Genomic DNA, 16,993 nt, shown 5'->3' on the forward strand with positions numbered 1-16,993 from the left:
AGCTTCAGACAACATATCCTGAGATATTCTAGAGGAGACACTGCACCCAGAACAGCAAACACCTAGCTGGACTACTACCTTGGGGGCACCATATCCTGAGGCATCCTAGAGGTACCACTGTAATCAGTGCAGCTGGAAAAGATCACAGAGACATCTGGACCCCTAGGAGATCAGACACAAGCTAGATAACTGGAAAGACAGGCTTCAGTCAGAGACAGCAAGTACAGGCAGCACTAGAGTTAACCAGATGGCAAAAGGCAAGAGCAAGAACGTAAGCAACAGAAACCAAAGTTACATGGCATCATCAGAACCCAGCTCCCCCATCAGAGCAAGCCCTGAACACCCCATCACACCAGAAAAGCAGGAATCAGAATTAAAATCACTTCTCATGATGATGATAGAGGGCTTTAAGAAAGACATAAATAACACTCTCAAAGAACTTAAGGAGAGCACTGGTAGACAGATAGAAACCCTTAAAGAGGAAACACAAAAATCCCTTAAGGAATTGCAAGAAAATGCAACCAAACGGGAAAAGGAATTAAACAGAACCATGCAGGATCTAAAAATGGAAGTAGAAACAATAAAGAAATCACAAAGGGACAATACCCTGGAGATAGAAAACCTAAAAAAAAAAAAAAGATCAGGAGTCATAGACACAAGTATCACCAACAGAATACAAGAGATGGAAGAGAGAATCTCATGTGCAGAAGACACCATGGAAAACATTGACACAACTGTCAAAGAAAATGCAAAACACAAAAAGCTACTAACCCAAAATATACAAGAAATCCAAGACACAATGAGAAGGCCAAACCTAAGGATAATAGGTATAGATGAGGGGGGAGACACCCAACTTAAAGGACCAGTAAATATCCTCAACAAAATTATAGAGGAAAACTTCTCTAACCTAAAGAAAGAGATGTCCATAAATATACAAGAAGCCTACAGAACTCCAAATAGTTTAGACCAGAAAAGAAATACTCCCTGCCATATAATAGTCAAAACATCAAATGTACAAAACAAAGAAAAAATACTAAAAGCAGTAAGGGAAAAAGGCAAAGTAACATATAAAGGCAGACCTATAAGAATTACACCAGACTTCTCACCAGAGACCATAAAAGCCAGAAGATTCTGGACCGATATCATACAGACCCTAAGAGAACACAAATGCCAGCCCAGAATACTATACCCAGCAAAACTGTCAATCATTATTGATGGAGAAACCAAAATATTCCATGACAAATCCAAATTTACACAGTATCTCAACACAAATCCAGCACTTCAAAGAATAATTGGTGGAAAACTCCAACACAAGGAGGGAAACTACAACCTAGAAAAAGCAAGAAAGTAATCTTCCAAAAACCCCAAAAGAAGATTGTTACACCAACATATCTCCACGGATGTTAGCCCAAAAGCTTGGATTAGCGAAGACTCAACCCACAGACCACATGAAGCTCATGAAGAAGGAAAACCAAGAGGGGATGCCTCAGTTCTACTTAGAACGAGAAACAAAAATGCTCAAGGGAGCAAATAGGGAAACAAAACATGGAACAGAAACTGAAGGAGGGGCCATCAGGAGACCATTCCACCTGGGTATTCATCCCATGTACAGCCACCTAAGCTAAACACTGTTGTGGATGGCTGGAAGTGCAGAATGTGAGGAGCATGATATAGCTGTCTCCTTAGAGGTCTGCCAAAGACTAACACAGTCAGAGGACAATGCTCACAGTTAACCACTGATATGATCAGGGGTTTCCCAATGGAGAACTTAGTGAGAGGAGTGAAGGAGCAGAAAGGGTTAGTGACCCCAGGTGGAAAGCAATAATACCAAACAACCAGAGCCCCCCAGGGTCTAAACCACCAGCCTGGGAACACATAGAGAGGGACCCAAGACTCCAGAGGTATATATGTAGGGGAGGATGGCCTTGTCAGACATAGGTGGGAGAGGAGTTTCTTGGTCCCATAAAAAAAAAAAAATGAACACACAGTGGGGGGGGGGGGAATGTGAGGGCGGGAAGGGGATAGTGAGGGTGGGGAGGGGATAGTGAGAGGGGATAGTGAGGGGGGTAGAAGCATGAGGAGGGGGATGGGATAGGAGGTTTCTGGGTGGTGGGAGGAAGTAGGGTATGGGGATAAAATCTGAAACGTAAATACTACAACCAATTTTAACAAGCGGGAAAAAAAAAGTCGTCAGAACCACCACCAACATCTTTTTTTAAAAAATGTCAGCCCCCTGGGGGTGGGAATTTTTTTTTTCTTGATACTAAAACTTGTTCTGAGAATTGTATATTGCAGAATACACAGCCTTGGTGTATCTACTCATCAAGCATACTGAGCAGACCTGCCCAAACCTCCGATGTCCTGGAATTCCATCTGGATTCAGTGAAGACACAGCATCAGAGGCTTATCAACTTACTCTTCCCCCCACCCCTCTTCTAAAATCTCAACGCCCTTAATCAGCTTGAAGAAGTTAAAGAAGAGTCAGCGCCCCTATTCCCTGAGCTTGGGGACTAATGTGGTTAATAATGGTCTGTCTTTCTAGGGAAAAGTAGTAGTTTTGTTGGAACAGGGGGATTAGCTAGGACTTATTACATAGCCATAACCTATTGGTAGAAATCTGTATAATTATTATCAAGATGAAGTTATAATTCCTTTAATGGCACAAAATTTACTTTGATTTCAAATGTAAAAAAAAAAAAAAAATGACAGGTTTTTTTTTTTCTAATCTGGCTAGCTCCCAAATAAGTGAGTCCGAGACCTGTTGATTTATTCAACAAGCTTTAAGCACAATAACTGAGCAGATATTCCTAACCCCCTATGATACTGAGCTACTTCCCAGCCACATCTCCCGAGTTTCTTGTGTTCAGTCTCTCCTTGGCTCACTCTGCTGTAGCTGTCTTCATGCCCAACCTCATGGTGAGCTTCTTCTTCCTCCTCCACCTGTCTCATGGTCCTTCTCCTTCTCCTGGCTCTTCTCCCTGGGACCCCTGGGTAGGATTGAAATTCCAGCCTTCCTATCTCCTCTCCTCTGCCCAGTCATTGGCTGTTCAGCTTTTTGTTAACCAACCAGAGATAACTGAGAACCATTCTTTACACCACATTGATACAGGAGATTCTTCAGTACTCAGGGCAGTGCCTACATCCAGACTATAACTAGATCTCAGGGCGCAGAAGTCAGCATCTGAATTGCTCAGCACACGAGACCCTCCTCTAACAGAACTTGGAACTAAATGTGACAGGCAATGCCTATTATCACATAATCACAGCTTGGGAAGAGGACTGCTATAAGTTCAAGGCCAGCCTGAGCTACATAGTGAATTCCAGGGCAGCTTGGGTTAGTGTGTGAAATCCTCTTTCGGGGAGAATACAAACTAGGAAGATGACTCAGACTGTGTAGTGGTTTGCTTTCTTTTAACTGTGATAAGAATCCATACCCCAAAACAACTTGAGGGTAAAGAGTTTATTTGGCTTACTGGTTGCAGTCTATCATGAGGAAGACAGGAACCTGGAGGCAGGAACTGAAGCAGAGACCATGGAGGAGTATTGCTTACTGGCTTGTTCTCCATGCTTTTTCTTATACAACCTAGAACCACCTGCCCAGGAGTGACACTGCTCCCAGTGTCTGGGGCCTTCTCATATCAGTCAAGAAAATGCCCCCACCCCTATGGGCCAATCTAAGAGGCATTTTCCCAACTGAAGTTCTCTGTTCCCAGATTATCTTGCTTGTGTCAAGTTGAATAGATAAATGATACATACATACATACATACATACATACATACATACATACATACATAGAACCAGATTGTTAGTAAAGAAACTGCCCGAATGACCACTCCAGATATGGTTAAGGTTTTGACTCTATGAGCAGGAAAACAGCCAGAGGCATCTAGAAGAGTCCAGAACAGAGAGGAAAGCAGGCTGGGCAAGGCCAAGGCTGGGAAAGCAGGAGAGAGGGAGAGAATCCCAGAGATAGCAAGAGATAGCAAATTAGGAGACTAATAACAGGGGGGTGCCTGCGGGAAGAGTAGAGAATAGTAAGCTATAAGAAGGGTGAGTAGCTTAGGGGAAAGAAGGACCAAGAGACATATGAGGAGGCTTTGAAATGTTAGCAAATACTTGTGGACAGAGACTGGGGGAGCCTGGAGGCTGGTATGGGCTTAGCAGCCATAGGATCATGTCAATAGAGAGCCATATGTCACTTCTGCCACTTTTGGCAGATAGGAAGCCATTTCACAGCATTCTGAAGAATGCTGGCTTTTATCTGTCCAGCAGAAGTCCTCCTGTAGTCCAGCTTGAGTGCATCTCCGAATATTAGGACACCCTGAGCTCTAACATCGAGGACCTTAGCTCCATCCTTCAGAACCCAGGTTTTTTAAAAGCAGGCACAGCCGCATGACCCTGAAATCCCATTACTGTGGAAGAGCAGACAAGAGAATCCTTGGGACTTCCTAGCCAAACCAGTCTAGATTTGAACCACCTAGACTCATCTAGGAGGCTAGATGAATCAACAAGGTCCATATTGAGATCCTGACTCAAAAAAAAAAAAAAAAAAAAAAAAAAAGGTGGAGATCAATTGAGAAAGAACCCCGACATTAACCTCCAACCTGTATACCTTTATGCATACACCGCAAGCACGTGCGCGCGCACGTGTATACACACACACACACACACACACGAGGGGAAGAAGAAATTTTCCTCATCCCCTCTGATGCAAACATACAGCAGATAATTTTTAACATCTTTCTAAAAATAAAGACTACCAAAAAAAGATAGAAAACAAGTGTGCAAAGAAGTCAAGACATTGAGTCAGGGAGGACTTTCCCCCAAGCCCCTGCTGCTTTCTTTGACTTAGAACCAACTATATGGCAGTGCTGGGAAGTAAATCTTAGCAGAACAACACAATTTGATTAAGAAGATTGAAAGCATCAAGATGCTGCCCTGCTACTCAAAGGAACTGTGTGTGCATCTGTACTTACTACTTAACTATTGCGATCCATGAAATGCCTTGGTTCTCACCTCTATGGCCACACAAATCGTCTCATTTCTTCTCTGGTCAAAGAAAAGGAGAACATTGCAATATTTCACTAGAGAAGAATGAGGACCGGTGTTTGAAGGGTTTGGGAGAGCTATATGAACATTTACTGGGTGGCTAATAGATATGGAAGCCTTAGTGAAAAATATCACAGGAGCTGAACTAATCTTCACTGGGAAAAAATTCTTTCCTTTTGTTTTATTAGGAAAATGATGACAAGCGGCATTTTCCTGTACTGCAGACTCTGTAAACTTCGGATATTTCTTTACCTAAGCTTTTTAAAAGACTTAAGTGTTTTTTAATTAAATCTTTAAAATGTTTAAAATTTTCAATTCAGCTATTGCGTATTTCTCAGTGTTCACGTCATGTCCAATTCAAAGTCTCAAAATAATTACAAAAAAATACTTAGCAACCTTACAAGTTCTTAACCGTTTGATATGTGTTTCTTGATATTTATTCTGGTTCAAAAGCAAGAGTCCCATGAAAACCATTCCCTTGAATATCTCGCCTAACTCCTTATGCCATCAGCCACCTGCGGCTTCTACCCTTACTTTATGTTAAACTGCATCTCCCAAGAGCATCGGCGGAGAAAAATCTAGTGCGATGCCTTGTGGGAGTTGTAGTCCTAGATGAAGGTTCCCCGCCTCCGAGCCCTTGCCTCACACTCTGATTCAGGTGCTACCAATTAGCTGGGGCCATGTCGGTGAGGCCGTGGTCCAACCGGGAAAGCCGGTATGAGAACCGTACACAATGATTGGTTAAAAGGTGACATAGGGGGCGTAGCTATATGTGGGGCGGGGCGATCGCGACCATTGGCCAAGGAGGCCAGAGCGGAGGGCGCGGATTGGCTGCGCTCTGGGCCAGGGAGGCCTGGGAAGGGGCGAAGAAGGAACCTGAGCAGGAAGAGCGGCTGCGAGGCGGCGGCGCAGAGGCAGTGGCTGAGTTGGTCGCGGCGACGGCGACGGGGACGGCGAGGGCTCTCGACCTTCGAGAGCAGGATGCAGGTCCGCGTCGGGCTGTCGTTGCTGCTCTGCGCGGTGCTCCTGGGCTCGGCAGCTGCGACCTCGGGTCAGTATCAAGCCTCGGGCAGCAGGCCCCGAGCCACCGCCCCCCGACTGCTGTGGAGACAGGGCCACGGGGCTCAGCGGTCTCGGGCACTCCTCTCCCTGACTGTCACTCGCTCTTGCCTTGGGCATCGGTTAGCCTGGGCCGAAGAGGGTGCATAGGAAGCTGGACATAAGGAAAGGCTGGTTCACCCTTGCCCACACCTCTCGCACGCAGCAAACTTTAGGTGACTTCTGACGAATTAGAAATTAACTGGTGGGAAGGGATTCCTGACGGCTGGCTTAGACCCTCTGAGATTCCTCTACCTTCACGTAGGTAATGTGTGCACAGGCTCTGGGACACGCTGGGCTTTGCAGTTGACATACCTGGAGCTGTCACTTTTGTGTAGAGCAGGGTTCATCGAGACTAGGATGTTGACAGTGGAGGGATTGCTCAACACCTGATCTGCTAGTATGATTTTTAAAAGAAAAACTTCTGATATAATTGTAATCACTTGTCCCCAGTCCTGGGAAAATGTGACCTCTGCCACGGTGTCCACGGCATTTGAGTTTGTAGATAGTGATTTTATGAGTTTTGAGAAAGACTTCGTTTTTTCAAAATTAATAGAAAATAATGTTGCCCTTTTCTGTAGCTACAAATAGCTGTGTGCCTTTAAATTGATTTTTCAACTAGTTGACTCACATTACCCCTTTGCAAAGGATTTTCTTGGTTTTTTTTTAATGTTTTGATCTGCCTATATCAGAAAACTTGTCTTACCATGTTTGTTTTAAACGTACTTAGAATGTTTAAACGTTAATAAACATAAGACTGAGATTTTAATCAGTTTCAGTTAACAAGACAGCTGTTGGGTGGCTTTACACTTTCTTCTGGAACACTGCAAAATACAAATGTCAACTTTAAAAAAAAAACCAAATTTTCCCAGATGGTTTTTTTTTTTTTTTTTTTTTTTTTTTGAATCCCCAGATTCTCTGTTCTAGTTGTAAATGAAAGCTATAATATCGTTCTACTTCTAAAATAAAAGAGTTAGACCAAAATCCTGTCTCCGGGGTATTTGGAGGTGCCCTTTCAAAAGTGGCAAACATATGGTACTCACTTTACTGCCAGAATTCTGCTTCATTTGAAATGACAGTTTGTGTTGAAGAGCAGTTCTTTAAAGACTATACAGTACTTGACTCTTGCAGAAATTCTAGCAGGTATTGTTCAAAAGAAATATGAAGTGGAGCTGCCCATGCCTTGGGTAAAGTACCTGATGGACTGAGTTCTTCTTGGGAGTTTGCTAAGAATACAGTTTTAGATCTAGAATATACCACATACCCATACATGAACAGGCTCTGTGACTCTTCGCACCAAAGCTTGAAGATTCCAGCAACTAAATAGCATAACATACATCCCTCTGAAATGTCCATTTGCAGAGTTTCAAGAATGTTCAAACATAATAGTTTTCCCTGCATCTTCGGTCGACTCTGTTGCATGTCCTTTGAGCTCTGGACCATAGAGACAATCACCGGTTGATTCTAAGTATTTTAGTTATTCTAAAATACTTAGCACTCAAGTGTTAAATCTTAGGGTTATATTGGTGTAAGTGGAGTACAGAGTTTTAAGAACTGGCTACTCAGATTTCTGTCACAGTGACAGCCATGCCAAAGCATTTCTCTGGTAGAGGCATAGACTTGGCCCGAACTACAGTTATAAAAATGAACGTGAGAGAGCGAAGGCCAGTGGACCCTGTTCATCCACAAGTTGCACATTATTCAGCCATCCTTGGGGTTAAATTGTTCTTACATGCATGGACCTTTTATTTCCATTCTTGTTTTCTAAACAATATAATAACTGATTAGCATTTACCTTCTAAGAAGGGATGGACAATATCTGCAAATTGTGTTCTGCTTTATATAAGGGACTTTGCAGTCCTTGGGTTTGGGTACTCTAGGGTTAGGACATCATGGAGTGTCCAGGAGCCTGGCATTTCTGCATGATAGCTCTACTCTGCTTCCATGAAGTCAAATGCCATATTTGGTATAGAGCCTTATAAATTAATTGAAGGGACGTATGTTTCCGCTCTCCAAGCCACGCATTCCATTGCTTATTTTTGACCTCATTTTTAAAATTTAGATTTAAAGCTTTGCTCTTAATAAAAATCATATTCTGTTGTGATTTTGTGTTTAATATTAATCTTATCCGAAACAAGTTAAACTTACAACCAAATCCCTGTTGGTAAACATCATCTAATATGTTGGCTTAGCAACGTATGAAAGTATAATGCCTGTATTAAAATTGCTTTCTCTTTCTTGTAAATGAATACATTGAGAGGAGGGCACGCACACGCACGCGCACGCACACATTTCTCCCTAATTTTCTCAAGGTAACAGTGGAAGGGTGTTCATTTTTCTCACTTAGAAACACGGGCCTTGTTAGAGCTGGAAGTGTTCTCTATTGGTAGTGCTTACTGGGGCAGCCTGGGCTCAATCCAGAGACAGGGTGGAGAGAGACTGAGAAAGATCAGGAGAATGCATGTCACTGTCTTTACATTAGCTACACTGCCAGGTATTTGAGGCAAGTTGTATTAATCAGTAAGTTCGGAGGGCAGCTTCTGGATTAGCGGGGATGTTTCATTTCCCGGTTTTACTACTTGTGAATCATTGTGAATCAACAGAACATATTCATAGTCCCTTTTCACAGACTAGGACAATAGAGGCCGAGCAAGCTTTCCATACTGAGCCGTGTGTGTGTCCAAGTAAGTATGTGAGAAAGCCAGGTCGTAGCTTTGGGGTGACTTAGGATCAGGGATTGCCTGGGACCTGTCCATGTCAAGCAAAGCAGAAGGCAGGATGGCTGTCCTTTTCACTAACCTCACTGCTCCTATGTTTGGAGCTGGACTAGCCTGTTTAATAGACATGATACAGCAAAATGAATTTGTAACGACCACCTATCCTTGACAGAATATCTATGGTCTTGTGCAGTTCTCTAAGCTAGTTTATAAAAAATAAAAATGGATTTTTTTTCAAGGAAAGGGGTACAGTTAGTTAAAGTAGTCTGACAAGTAGTTATATTCTAGATACACTCCTGATGAATAAGGAATTTGGAGCTCTTTATTGAATTTTGCATTTTTTTCTTTTCTTTGCATTTTTTTGCATATTTTTTCATGTAGTTGATGAAAAACATTATGCTTTATTCAGTCATTACATTATGTCTTCAATTCATGCACAATTGCAGTGTCTTTTCTTTCACTTGAAAACTACATTCAGAAGTAGAGTCTCTTACCTGCAGCTTTTTTAAAAGGTGATATGTGTAAATACCAGCTGGAAAGAGAACATAGCTTCTCCTTAAAGCTACTGCTTGGAGTAGGGTTTCCAGTTTAGTAACTGAGAAAGAATTCTTTTGTTGACCAAGTCATCTTAGGAGCACACACTGTGCTCCTAGTGTGAAAGAAAGCATGATGCAATGCATGTGAAACCACCCTGTTGTCACAGGTCCTTTCTCCTGGAGTTCAACAACACATGTGCTCCTCTGGTGCCTCGCGGACTTCTGTGCTTCACTGTAATGTGTATTGTTTATATTTACCTATAGGCATCAGTATATTATTTACTTGCCAGCTGTCTGTGTGACGGACTTAGTGATTTGCACATGCTGCTGATTGAAAAGCATATGCATTTGCACTGTGCCTGCTCTATATGCTGAATGTTTGGTGTCTGTGGTGAACGGATTACGTTTGTACACACAACACTGATAGAAAATAGAAATGGATTTCCGTCCCTTAGCATTGATATACTGAGGGTAGTATTTTAACCATTTAGATCTTCAGAAGATTAGGAGGTAGGATGGTGCTTAATTCATGGACTACTACCAAAATGTCATGGGCACTGCGGATGCCTTACTACCCACCATCCTCTCCAGCCTGCAAAACTAAAGCATTGTGAAGGTCCTCTTAAAGCAAGGGAGTCTAAATAGTAGCTATATTCTACTTTTTTTTTTATTGGAAGCACATATGTGGTAAAACATCACTGGGAGACTTACTTTTCACAGATATGCAGAACAAGAACTGCAGTTAAGTGTATAGAGCTTAGTCCCTTATCTTACCACATCTGAAACAAAATAGTACCACAAGTAAGAAGTAGTTTTATAGAATTTCCTGGTAAATTTCTCCTAGTTTAAAGGACAGGGGACTGAATGCCTCATGCAGGATGAAATCAGAACATTTTTAAGAGAAAGAAGAAGGAAACAGAAGATCATGTGATTCTTTTGTTTCTTTTCATTGGCAGGGACTGCAAAGGTCAAATGCTTGCACCTGGCTTGAGTGTTGCCTGCTTCTATAGAGAGCAGGAAAAAGGGTAACAGCCACTAAGACTAGTGGAGACAGCCAAAAACATGGAAAGGACCATAGAAAACTGTCTCCTGAGACAACTAAGCTACCTGTGTGCATTCAGAAGCAAGCTGTGGATAATGGCTGGGACCTTTGTTTTGTTTTTTTGTTTTTGTTTTGTTTTGTTTTGAAACAGGGTTTCCCTGTGTACCCTTAGCTGTCCTAAAATTCACTCTGTAGTTCCAGGCTGGCCTCGAACTCAAGGTCTACCTGCCTCTGCCTCCTGAGTGCTGGGATTAAAGATGTGAGCACCACCACCACCCACTTGATTTAAAAAAAAAAAAAAAAAAAATAAGCTATTGATTTCTTTTTTTCTAAGGTTTATAAATATTTTCTGTGTATGAAAAGTGTTTTGTTTACATATATGTTTGTGTAGCATGTGCATTCCTGGTGCCCATGGAGGCCAGAAAAGGGTGTCAGATTCCCATGAACCAAAAACCACAGACTGCTGGGAGCTACTGTGTGGTGCTGGGACCCAAACCTGAGTCCTCTAGGAGGAGAGCCAGTGCTCTTAACCACTGAATCATCTACACACATACACACACACACACCTTTTAAGAAGCTATTGCTTTCTTGGGGCTGAAGAGATGGCTCAGCAATTAACAGCGCATGCTGTTCTTCAAAGGACCTGAGATCAATGCCAATCACCCTTGTTAGACAGCCCATAGCTGTCTAAGCCCCAGCTGTCATTTGGCCTCCACGGGCACCCACATACACATGGCATACACTTACACAGTCACACAGACACAAGGAAACTATTGATTTAATAAATAACTCTCATACAAGTAACACATGACAGTTTGGTGCTACATTTGACCTATATCTGGTTATCCCTTTAGGGAATATAACACAAACTTAAACGAATTTGTCTAAATCTATTTTTTAAGCCTGCTGAACAATAATAGCAATTATTGTTTGTTCTCATCCTATTGTATTAGTGAAACAACAAAATCCTGAAATAGCCTATGATAACCCAAAGCCTCAGCAGAGAAACAGAAGAGCTGAAAACCTAGAATGTGATGAGAAAGCTTCATTTTTGTAAACTGAATCTGAAGACAAGACTGGGTTAGGGGAGTGAGAAGAGAAGGCAGCCCCCTGGTTTTCCTATGTAGAAAAAGAAGGGGGATATTTTCCCCTTAATGTCTTATGAAAGTATTGAATATAATCAACTTTTAAATATTTCTAGTTTCATTTATTATGCAGTGACTAGTTCTTATTTGATATGTATTTGTTCTTCCTTCAAGTTTTTCACACATGACTCCTGAAATACCTGGACTCCTGAATAGGGACACATGATGTCTTTAGTGTACTTTCTTAACATTTATGGTTCACAACAACAAAAAAAGATAATTTATCTTAAAATTTCTTTGCAGATGACAAAACTAACCAGGATGAATCTTTAGATTCCAAGGTAAGTACTAAAATTTGTACTGAACAAATTAACGCAGGAGTTATGTACCTTCAAAAGGACATACTAATTTGAGTAATAGAATTCAGTTAAAAAGGTAAATGATACCAGTATTCTAGCTCTTTGGCAAAAAAAAAAAAAAAAAAACCACTGACCTATATAAGAACAAGTAAGCATTTCCTTAAGGAGTGCTGTTAGGGTCAGCTTCAACTTTGATTTGAATGTGCTGTGCGGATGGTGGACAGTCACACAAAAGAGCTTTAAGACAGCATTCCTAGTACCTAAAGGAACATTGAATTTATTCCCCTTTCCCCCTCAGTCTTATATAGCTCAGGCTTGCCTCAAACTCACTGTGTAGCTGAGAGTTGCCTACAAGTTCACATTCTCCTGTCTCCTCCCAAGTCCTTGCATTTCAGGTGTGCACCACCTTGCCCACTTTAAAAAAAAAAATTAATTTTTGAGAAAAGGTCTCACTACGTCATCTTGGCTGGCCTAGAACTCCCTCTGTAGACCAGGCTGGCCTTGAACTTACAGTTTCACGCCTCTGCCTCCCAAATACTAGGATTAAAAGTAAGCATCACCAGTGAACAGGCGGTGGCGCAGCCCGTAAGGCCTCTGCCTGCAGAGGGCGCGGGTTTGTCCGTGCCCTGTCTCTGCGAATGTTCGGCTCCCGCTCGCTCCCGCCCGCCTCCTCCCACGTCTCACGTCTCGTGGGGAAAAAAAAAAAAACAAAAAACAAAAAAAAACGTGCTCACGGGTTGCATTAGTATAACTGATTCTGATATCCAGGGAGGCCAGGCCTGCTGGTTATGTGTGCTCGTCTCTAGAATAGATGGGATAGAGAGAAGAACAGGAAGTCCTAATGCAGAATCACCAAGTGCACTTGTAAAGTAGGATGAGAGCATGTAGAAGAGGGACATAATCCAGACTCTGAGGATTACAGAAGGCTTATGGGAAGGTGACATCTGAGTTGAAGTGCAGAGTGAGTCGGGTGGTAAAGCCCTGACCCTGCTAAGTGCATCAGAGTCTGTAGTCAGGAGCTGAAGGAGACACCTGCAGACACTTGTCAAAGCAGTGGTCAGATTGGATTGGAGGGAGTGTTGCTTCAGCTGACGAGTAACAAATGCTTTTTCATATTCTCAGAGTTCTCTGCCCACAGATGAGTCAGTGAAGGACCACACCACCACAGGCAAAGTAGTTGCTGGCCAGATATTTGTTGATTCTGAGGAATCAGAAGTGGAATCCCTTCTTCAGGATGAGGAAGATAGCTCCAAGGCCCAGGAGGAAGTCGGTGTCACGGAAGAGATCAGCTTTGTAGACTCTTCAAATCCAAGCGGCAAGACCTATGAAGACCTAAAGAGAGTGCGGAAGCCAGGTAGCCTGATGCGTTGCTTGATTTCACCTCACGTAGCAAAGAGACCATTGGAACTTTAAAACTAAGGAGTGTAGACAAATGCTAGAGGAAGCTGGTCTTGCTGATTGTTAACCACATGGAAAGTGCAGAGTGCAGTTTTACAGGATTTTCAAGGTTTTAGTACCTCAGATATTCACTGTGCAGATTTGGTGTTACATGACCTGAATTCATAGATAAAATTCCATTTATTTTTTATTAATATCCTGGCTTTTTTGCATGCTGGCATGTAAATTCCTTTGGGAAAAAAATAAAGATAATAGTCAAGGTAGGACAAAAGAAAAGAAACACAGACGTCTCAGTATGGTTGCAGAGTTGTTTTAGGAGTTTTACCGTCCTTTCCACCCTCCTCCTGTAACTGTTCGGTCTTCCGAGGTAATGTGATTCACATCTTAGCCTCCTCCCGTTGAACCGTGTCTGAGCATCCTCTTCTAACGTGCACCTGCTGCTGCACAGCTTCACGTGGAAAGCTGCTCTTTCTTAAACGTCCTTTGAAGTTTGGTAACAGAGCCACTCTGCCTTCGCCTGCCATTTTGCCATTTAGTTTACTGCTTCCTGGATGAGCATAGCAGCACTTACTGCATCAGCAGCCACTGTCAGGAGTCAAGCTCAGTTAAAATTGTGCCATACTTATCAATAGAAAAATCATTTCTTAAAAAGTAAAACTTTTTCAATCTATCAACTAAAAAGAATGCTTGACAGCATCCTGGAGAATATTCTGACAGGCTTCTCACCAGGTATATGTGTACAGTATGAGATTCTTTGCTTTATTTTTGAACATTGATAAGAATATAGAGAAAAGAAATAAATGCAGATAATTTTTTACACTTACCAGCTAGTGAGTATTTTCCCACACAGCAAGCAAGCAATTCTGCAGTGGATTTTACACTTGATGCTGCCTAGTGTCCTCTTATTTACCTCGGTTCCATCACACCACCTGGAGATAGCATCAGATCCCCCAGGTCAAATGCTGTCCCACAAGACTGCCCCACTCACATGCCAGTTACAGGTCTCAGTTGCCTGTGCTTCTGACAGTCTAAGTGAGCCAAAGTTCCCATGACATCATCCTTGGGTTCAGTTGATTTGTTAGAGCAGCTTACAAAAGTCAGGAATAAACTTGTGTTCACCCATCTGTTGTAAAGTATGTTACAGAAGACAGGTGAACAGTGAGACAGGAAATGTGTAGACTAACATAGAAGGGAAGCAGAGCTTCCACGGCCCTCTGGGTCCACCACCCTCTAGGAACCCCCATCCTCTGAGCTGTTGAAACCCTCTTGGAACTCAGTCCTTTGGGATTTCTATGGAAGCTTCACTGTGTAAGCCTCACGGATGTGTCACCTGAACCCTCTGTTCCTCTGATGCAGCGGAGGGTCACTTCCATAGCTTCAACCCTTCAACCTTTAACATGCTTGATGACAGATCTGTCACACGCATGTTTATAAGGGATATTTATTAAGTTGTCTCTCTTTTTCTTAGGCCAGCGAAAGGACACAACACATTGGGATTTCTGTCCAGGATGTATTTAGTAGGGATTTGAAACAGTGTTTTAACTATGTCTTACATTTACATTTGCCTGGTCAGCTTGTTTTAGTTTTCAGTAATGATTTGGGTTGCCTTTTCATTTATTCATAATACATGAAATATTATACACTTATGCATATGTAATGTGTAACATATATTGCGTGGCTTTGTGTGTTCCATTCAGCTACATTAGAATGAGATTCTATGACAGTCCCTTCTAAATGACTCCTTCTGTCAGCTTCTGGTTCATGTTGCTATTGTATTAATCTTCCTAAAATTCACACTTGACCCTATTGCTTCCTTATTTACAGCTGCTCGCTCCCGTCTACCTTCTGCAGTGAAGCACACACTTCACACTTCGTAGCCTGATTCACAGAATCTAGCATGTCTGCAGCTCTTCTGTAGTCTCACTTCCTGCAGCCCTCCCTGGAACATCGTTTTTCAGAAAGTTCCCCGAGTGTGCTGTTCAGTTTGCATCCTAGGCCTGCCACAGGTCTTCCTCACGACTCAGTGCCCTGCTCACCCCCTTAAACACACTGACTACCAAATGTCTGCTCCCCTTTCAGCTGCCCTTTGTGAAGCAGCTCATGCACCATGCAGGGTTAAGAGCCTCCTTCTGGCTCAGACTCAGACTCTTTCCTCTAAAGTCAGTCCCTGGCAGCAGGCCGGCAGGCAAGCAGGCAGAGCCAACTTTCTGCTCAGTCTTGCAGGTACCTGTCATCTTCAGAATCCAACCTTGTCACCTTTATTGTTAAGACCTTCCCTCCTTCCAGCTTCCTCTTATGCTGCTCCCCGTCTCCCACATGATCCCAGCCACACTTGCATGCTTACTAGTCCTGAATGTTTCAGACTGTGTCAGCCAAGACCACAGCCCCGAGATTAGCAATTCACCAGGAAGAACCTAAGGGCTTACCACATAGATGTAGTCATGGCTATTTAATTTTACACGTACACACGCATGCACACATACACACAGCACTCATAAACACTGTGGCATCCCGTTGCCTCTCCCCCAGCTAATTAATTTTAATTTTAAAATGCAAAGGAACATACCCCTGGCAATGGGCAAAGAGGCACCTTGTTTGTGGTGTTGTTCTTATATCAGTCAGGGGCAGAGCAGATGACAGTCCTTTGTTCATCCTAGCTTGATGCCTGGCTTGGTGGCCAAAGCTGTTTCATGCCTAGGGCACATAAAAAAAGAAGAAAAAAGAGAAAAAAGAAAAAAAGAAAAAAAGAAAAAAAAATGCAAAGGAAGAAGTGCATGAAGTCTAGTCTAGGGGTCTTCTCCCAGAGACATCCCACCAGATACACTTAACTCTCCAGTAGTAAGTAATAGTAACATACTGAACATTAGAGTCCCACTACCTTAGGCTGGAGCTGACAAAGAACCTGAAGTTTTATTGGGAGCTGGGCAAGGTGGCAACCATGTACCTGGCACATACCAAAATTGCTGATGCAAAGAGGGAATGCAAGTGTTGAGCATGAACTGTACCATTTGTATAACTTGAGGGAGCCACTCTGAAGAGGCAAGCTGGGAACACATCAGAAATCAATCATTTCACACATGCCAGCTAAGGGCAACCCTCGTCAGCAGGATAACCCTTTTCAAGGATAGAATTTAGGCCTGCTATGTTGGTTCCTCACAGCACAGTCTCTGCCTCTGTAGTCGTTAGTCCAAGGCATATGTAGAGCCAAGATGTAGCAGTAAGAGCTGGGAATATGAAGGCAGTCTGCTGCTTTCTCCTCTAGGAGTTCTGTCCTTAGTGAATTACAGCAAATCCTATTAATTGTAATAGATCTGTTAGAAACCCAGGTGGCTTCCTCCTTAAGTTTCTATTTTAACAGTTTTTCATATTTACCTGGCTCAAAGCATTAATTGACACCCAGTGTTACTGGGTCTAGTAGGTTGAAGTAGACCTTCCAGAGCTGATGTAGGTTCTGAGAAGTTCCATCCTCCGTAGCACACATGGTAACCCTGGAAACAAAGACCTAACAGCTGTTGGATGCAGGTTAAATGATATAATGTGACCTTCCACCATGGAAGCCTTCCTAGTCTGGTCCTTGGTTTCAGAGGACTTGCTGGTAGGGTTCATGTGCTTGTGCTGTCCATAACTCGGTCCATCTCCCCATGGGTCTGTGAAGTATCTGCAGGAGTTCTCTGTGGAAACTGAAAGCTTGGTCCATCTATCTGCTGT

General features: G+C 42.7%; 1 protein-coding gene and 1 non-coding gene across 2 annotated transcripts in view; both read left to right on the top strand.

Moving 5' to 3' along the window:
* The first annotated feature begins 5,853 nt into the window (after positions 1–5,853).
* Positions 5,854–16,993, top strand: part of Sel1l (SEL1L adaptor subunit of SYVN1 ubiquitin ligase) — a 42,495-nt gene continuing 31,355 nt past the window's right edge. Inside the window, exons 1-3 of the mRNA XM_076921472.1 lie at positions 5,854–6,101; positions 11,832–11,869; positions 13,010–13,241. Coding sequence (XP_076777587.1) covers positions 6,032–6,101; positions 11,832–11,869; positions 13,010–13,241 — 340 coding nt within the window. The 5' untranslated portion in view covers positions 5,854–6,031. The remainder of the gene's footprint in view (positions 6,102–11,831; positions 11,870–13,009; positions 13,242–16,993) is intronic.
* Positions 15,849–15,992, top strand: LOC143437227 (small nucleolar RNA SNORA48). Its single transcript, XR_013106839.1, has one exon. It is a non-coding gene; the product is annotated as a small nucleolar RNA SNORA48 (small nucleolar RNA).

The sequence above is a fragment of the Arvicanthis niloticus genome, chromosome 23 (genome assembly GCF_011762505.2).
Source record: "Arvicanthis niloticus isolate mArvNil1 chromosome 23, mArvNil1.pat.X, whole genome shotgun sequence".
Lineage (NCBI taxonomy): Eukaryota > Metazoa > Chordata > Mammalia > Rodentia > Muridae > Arvicanthis > Arvicanthis niloticus.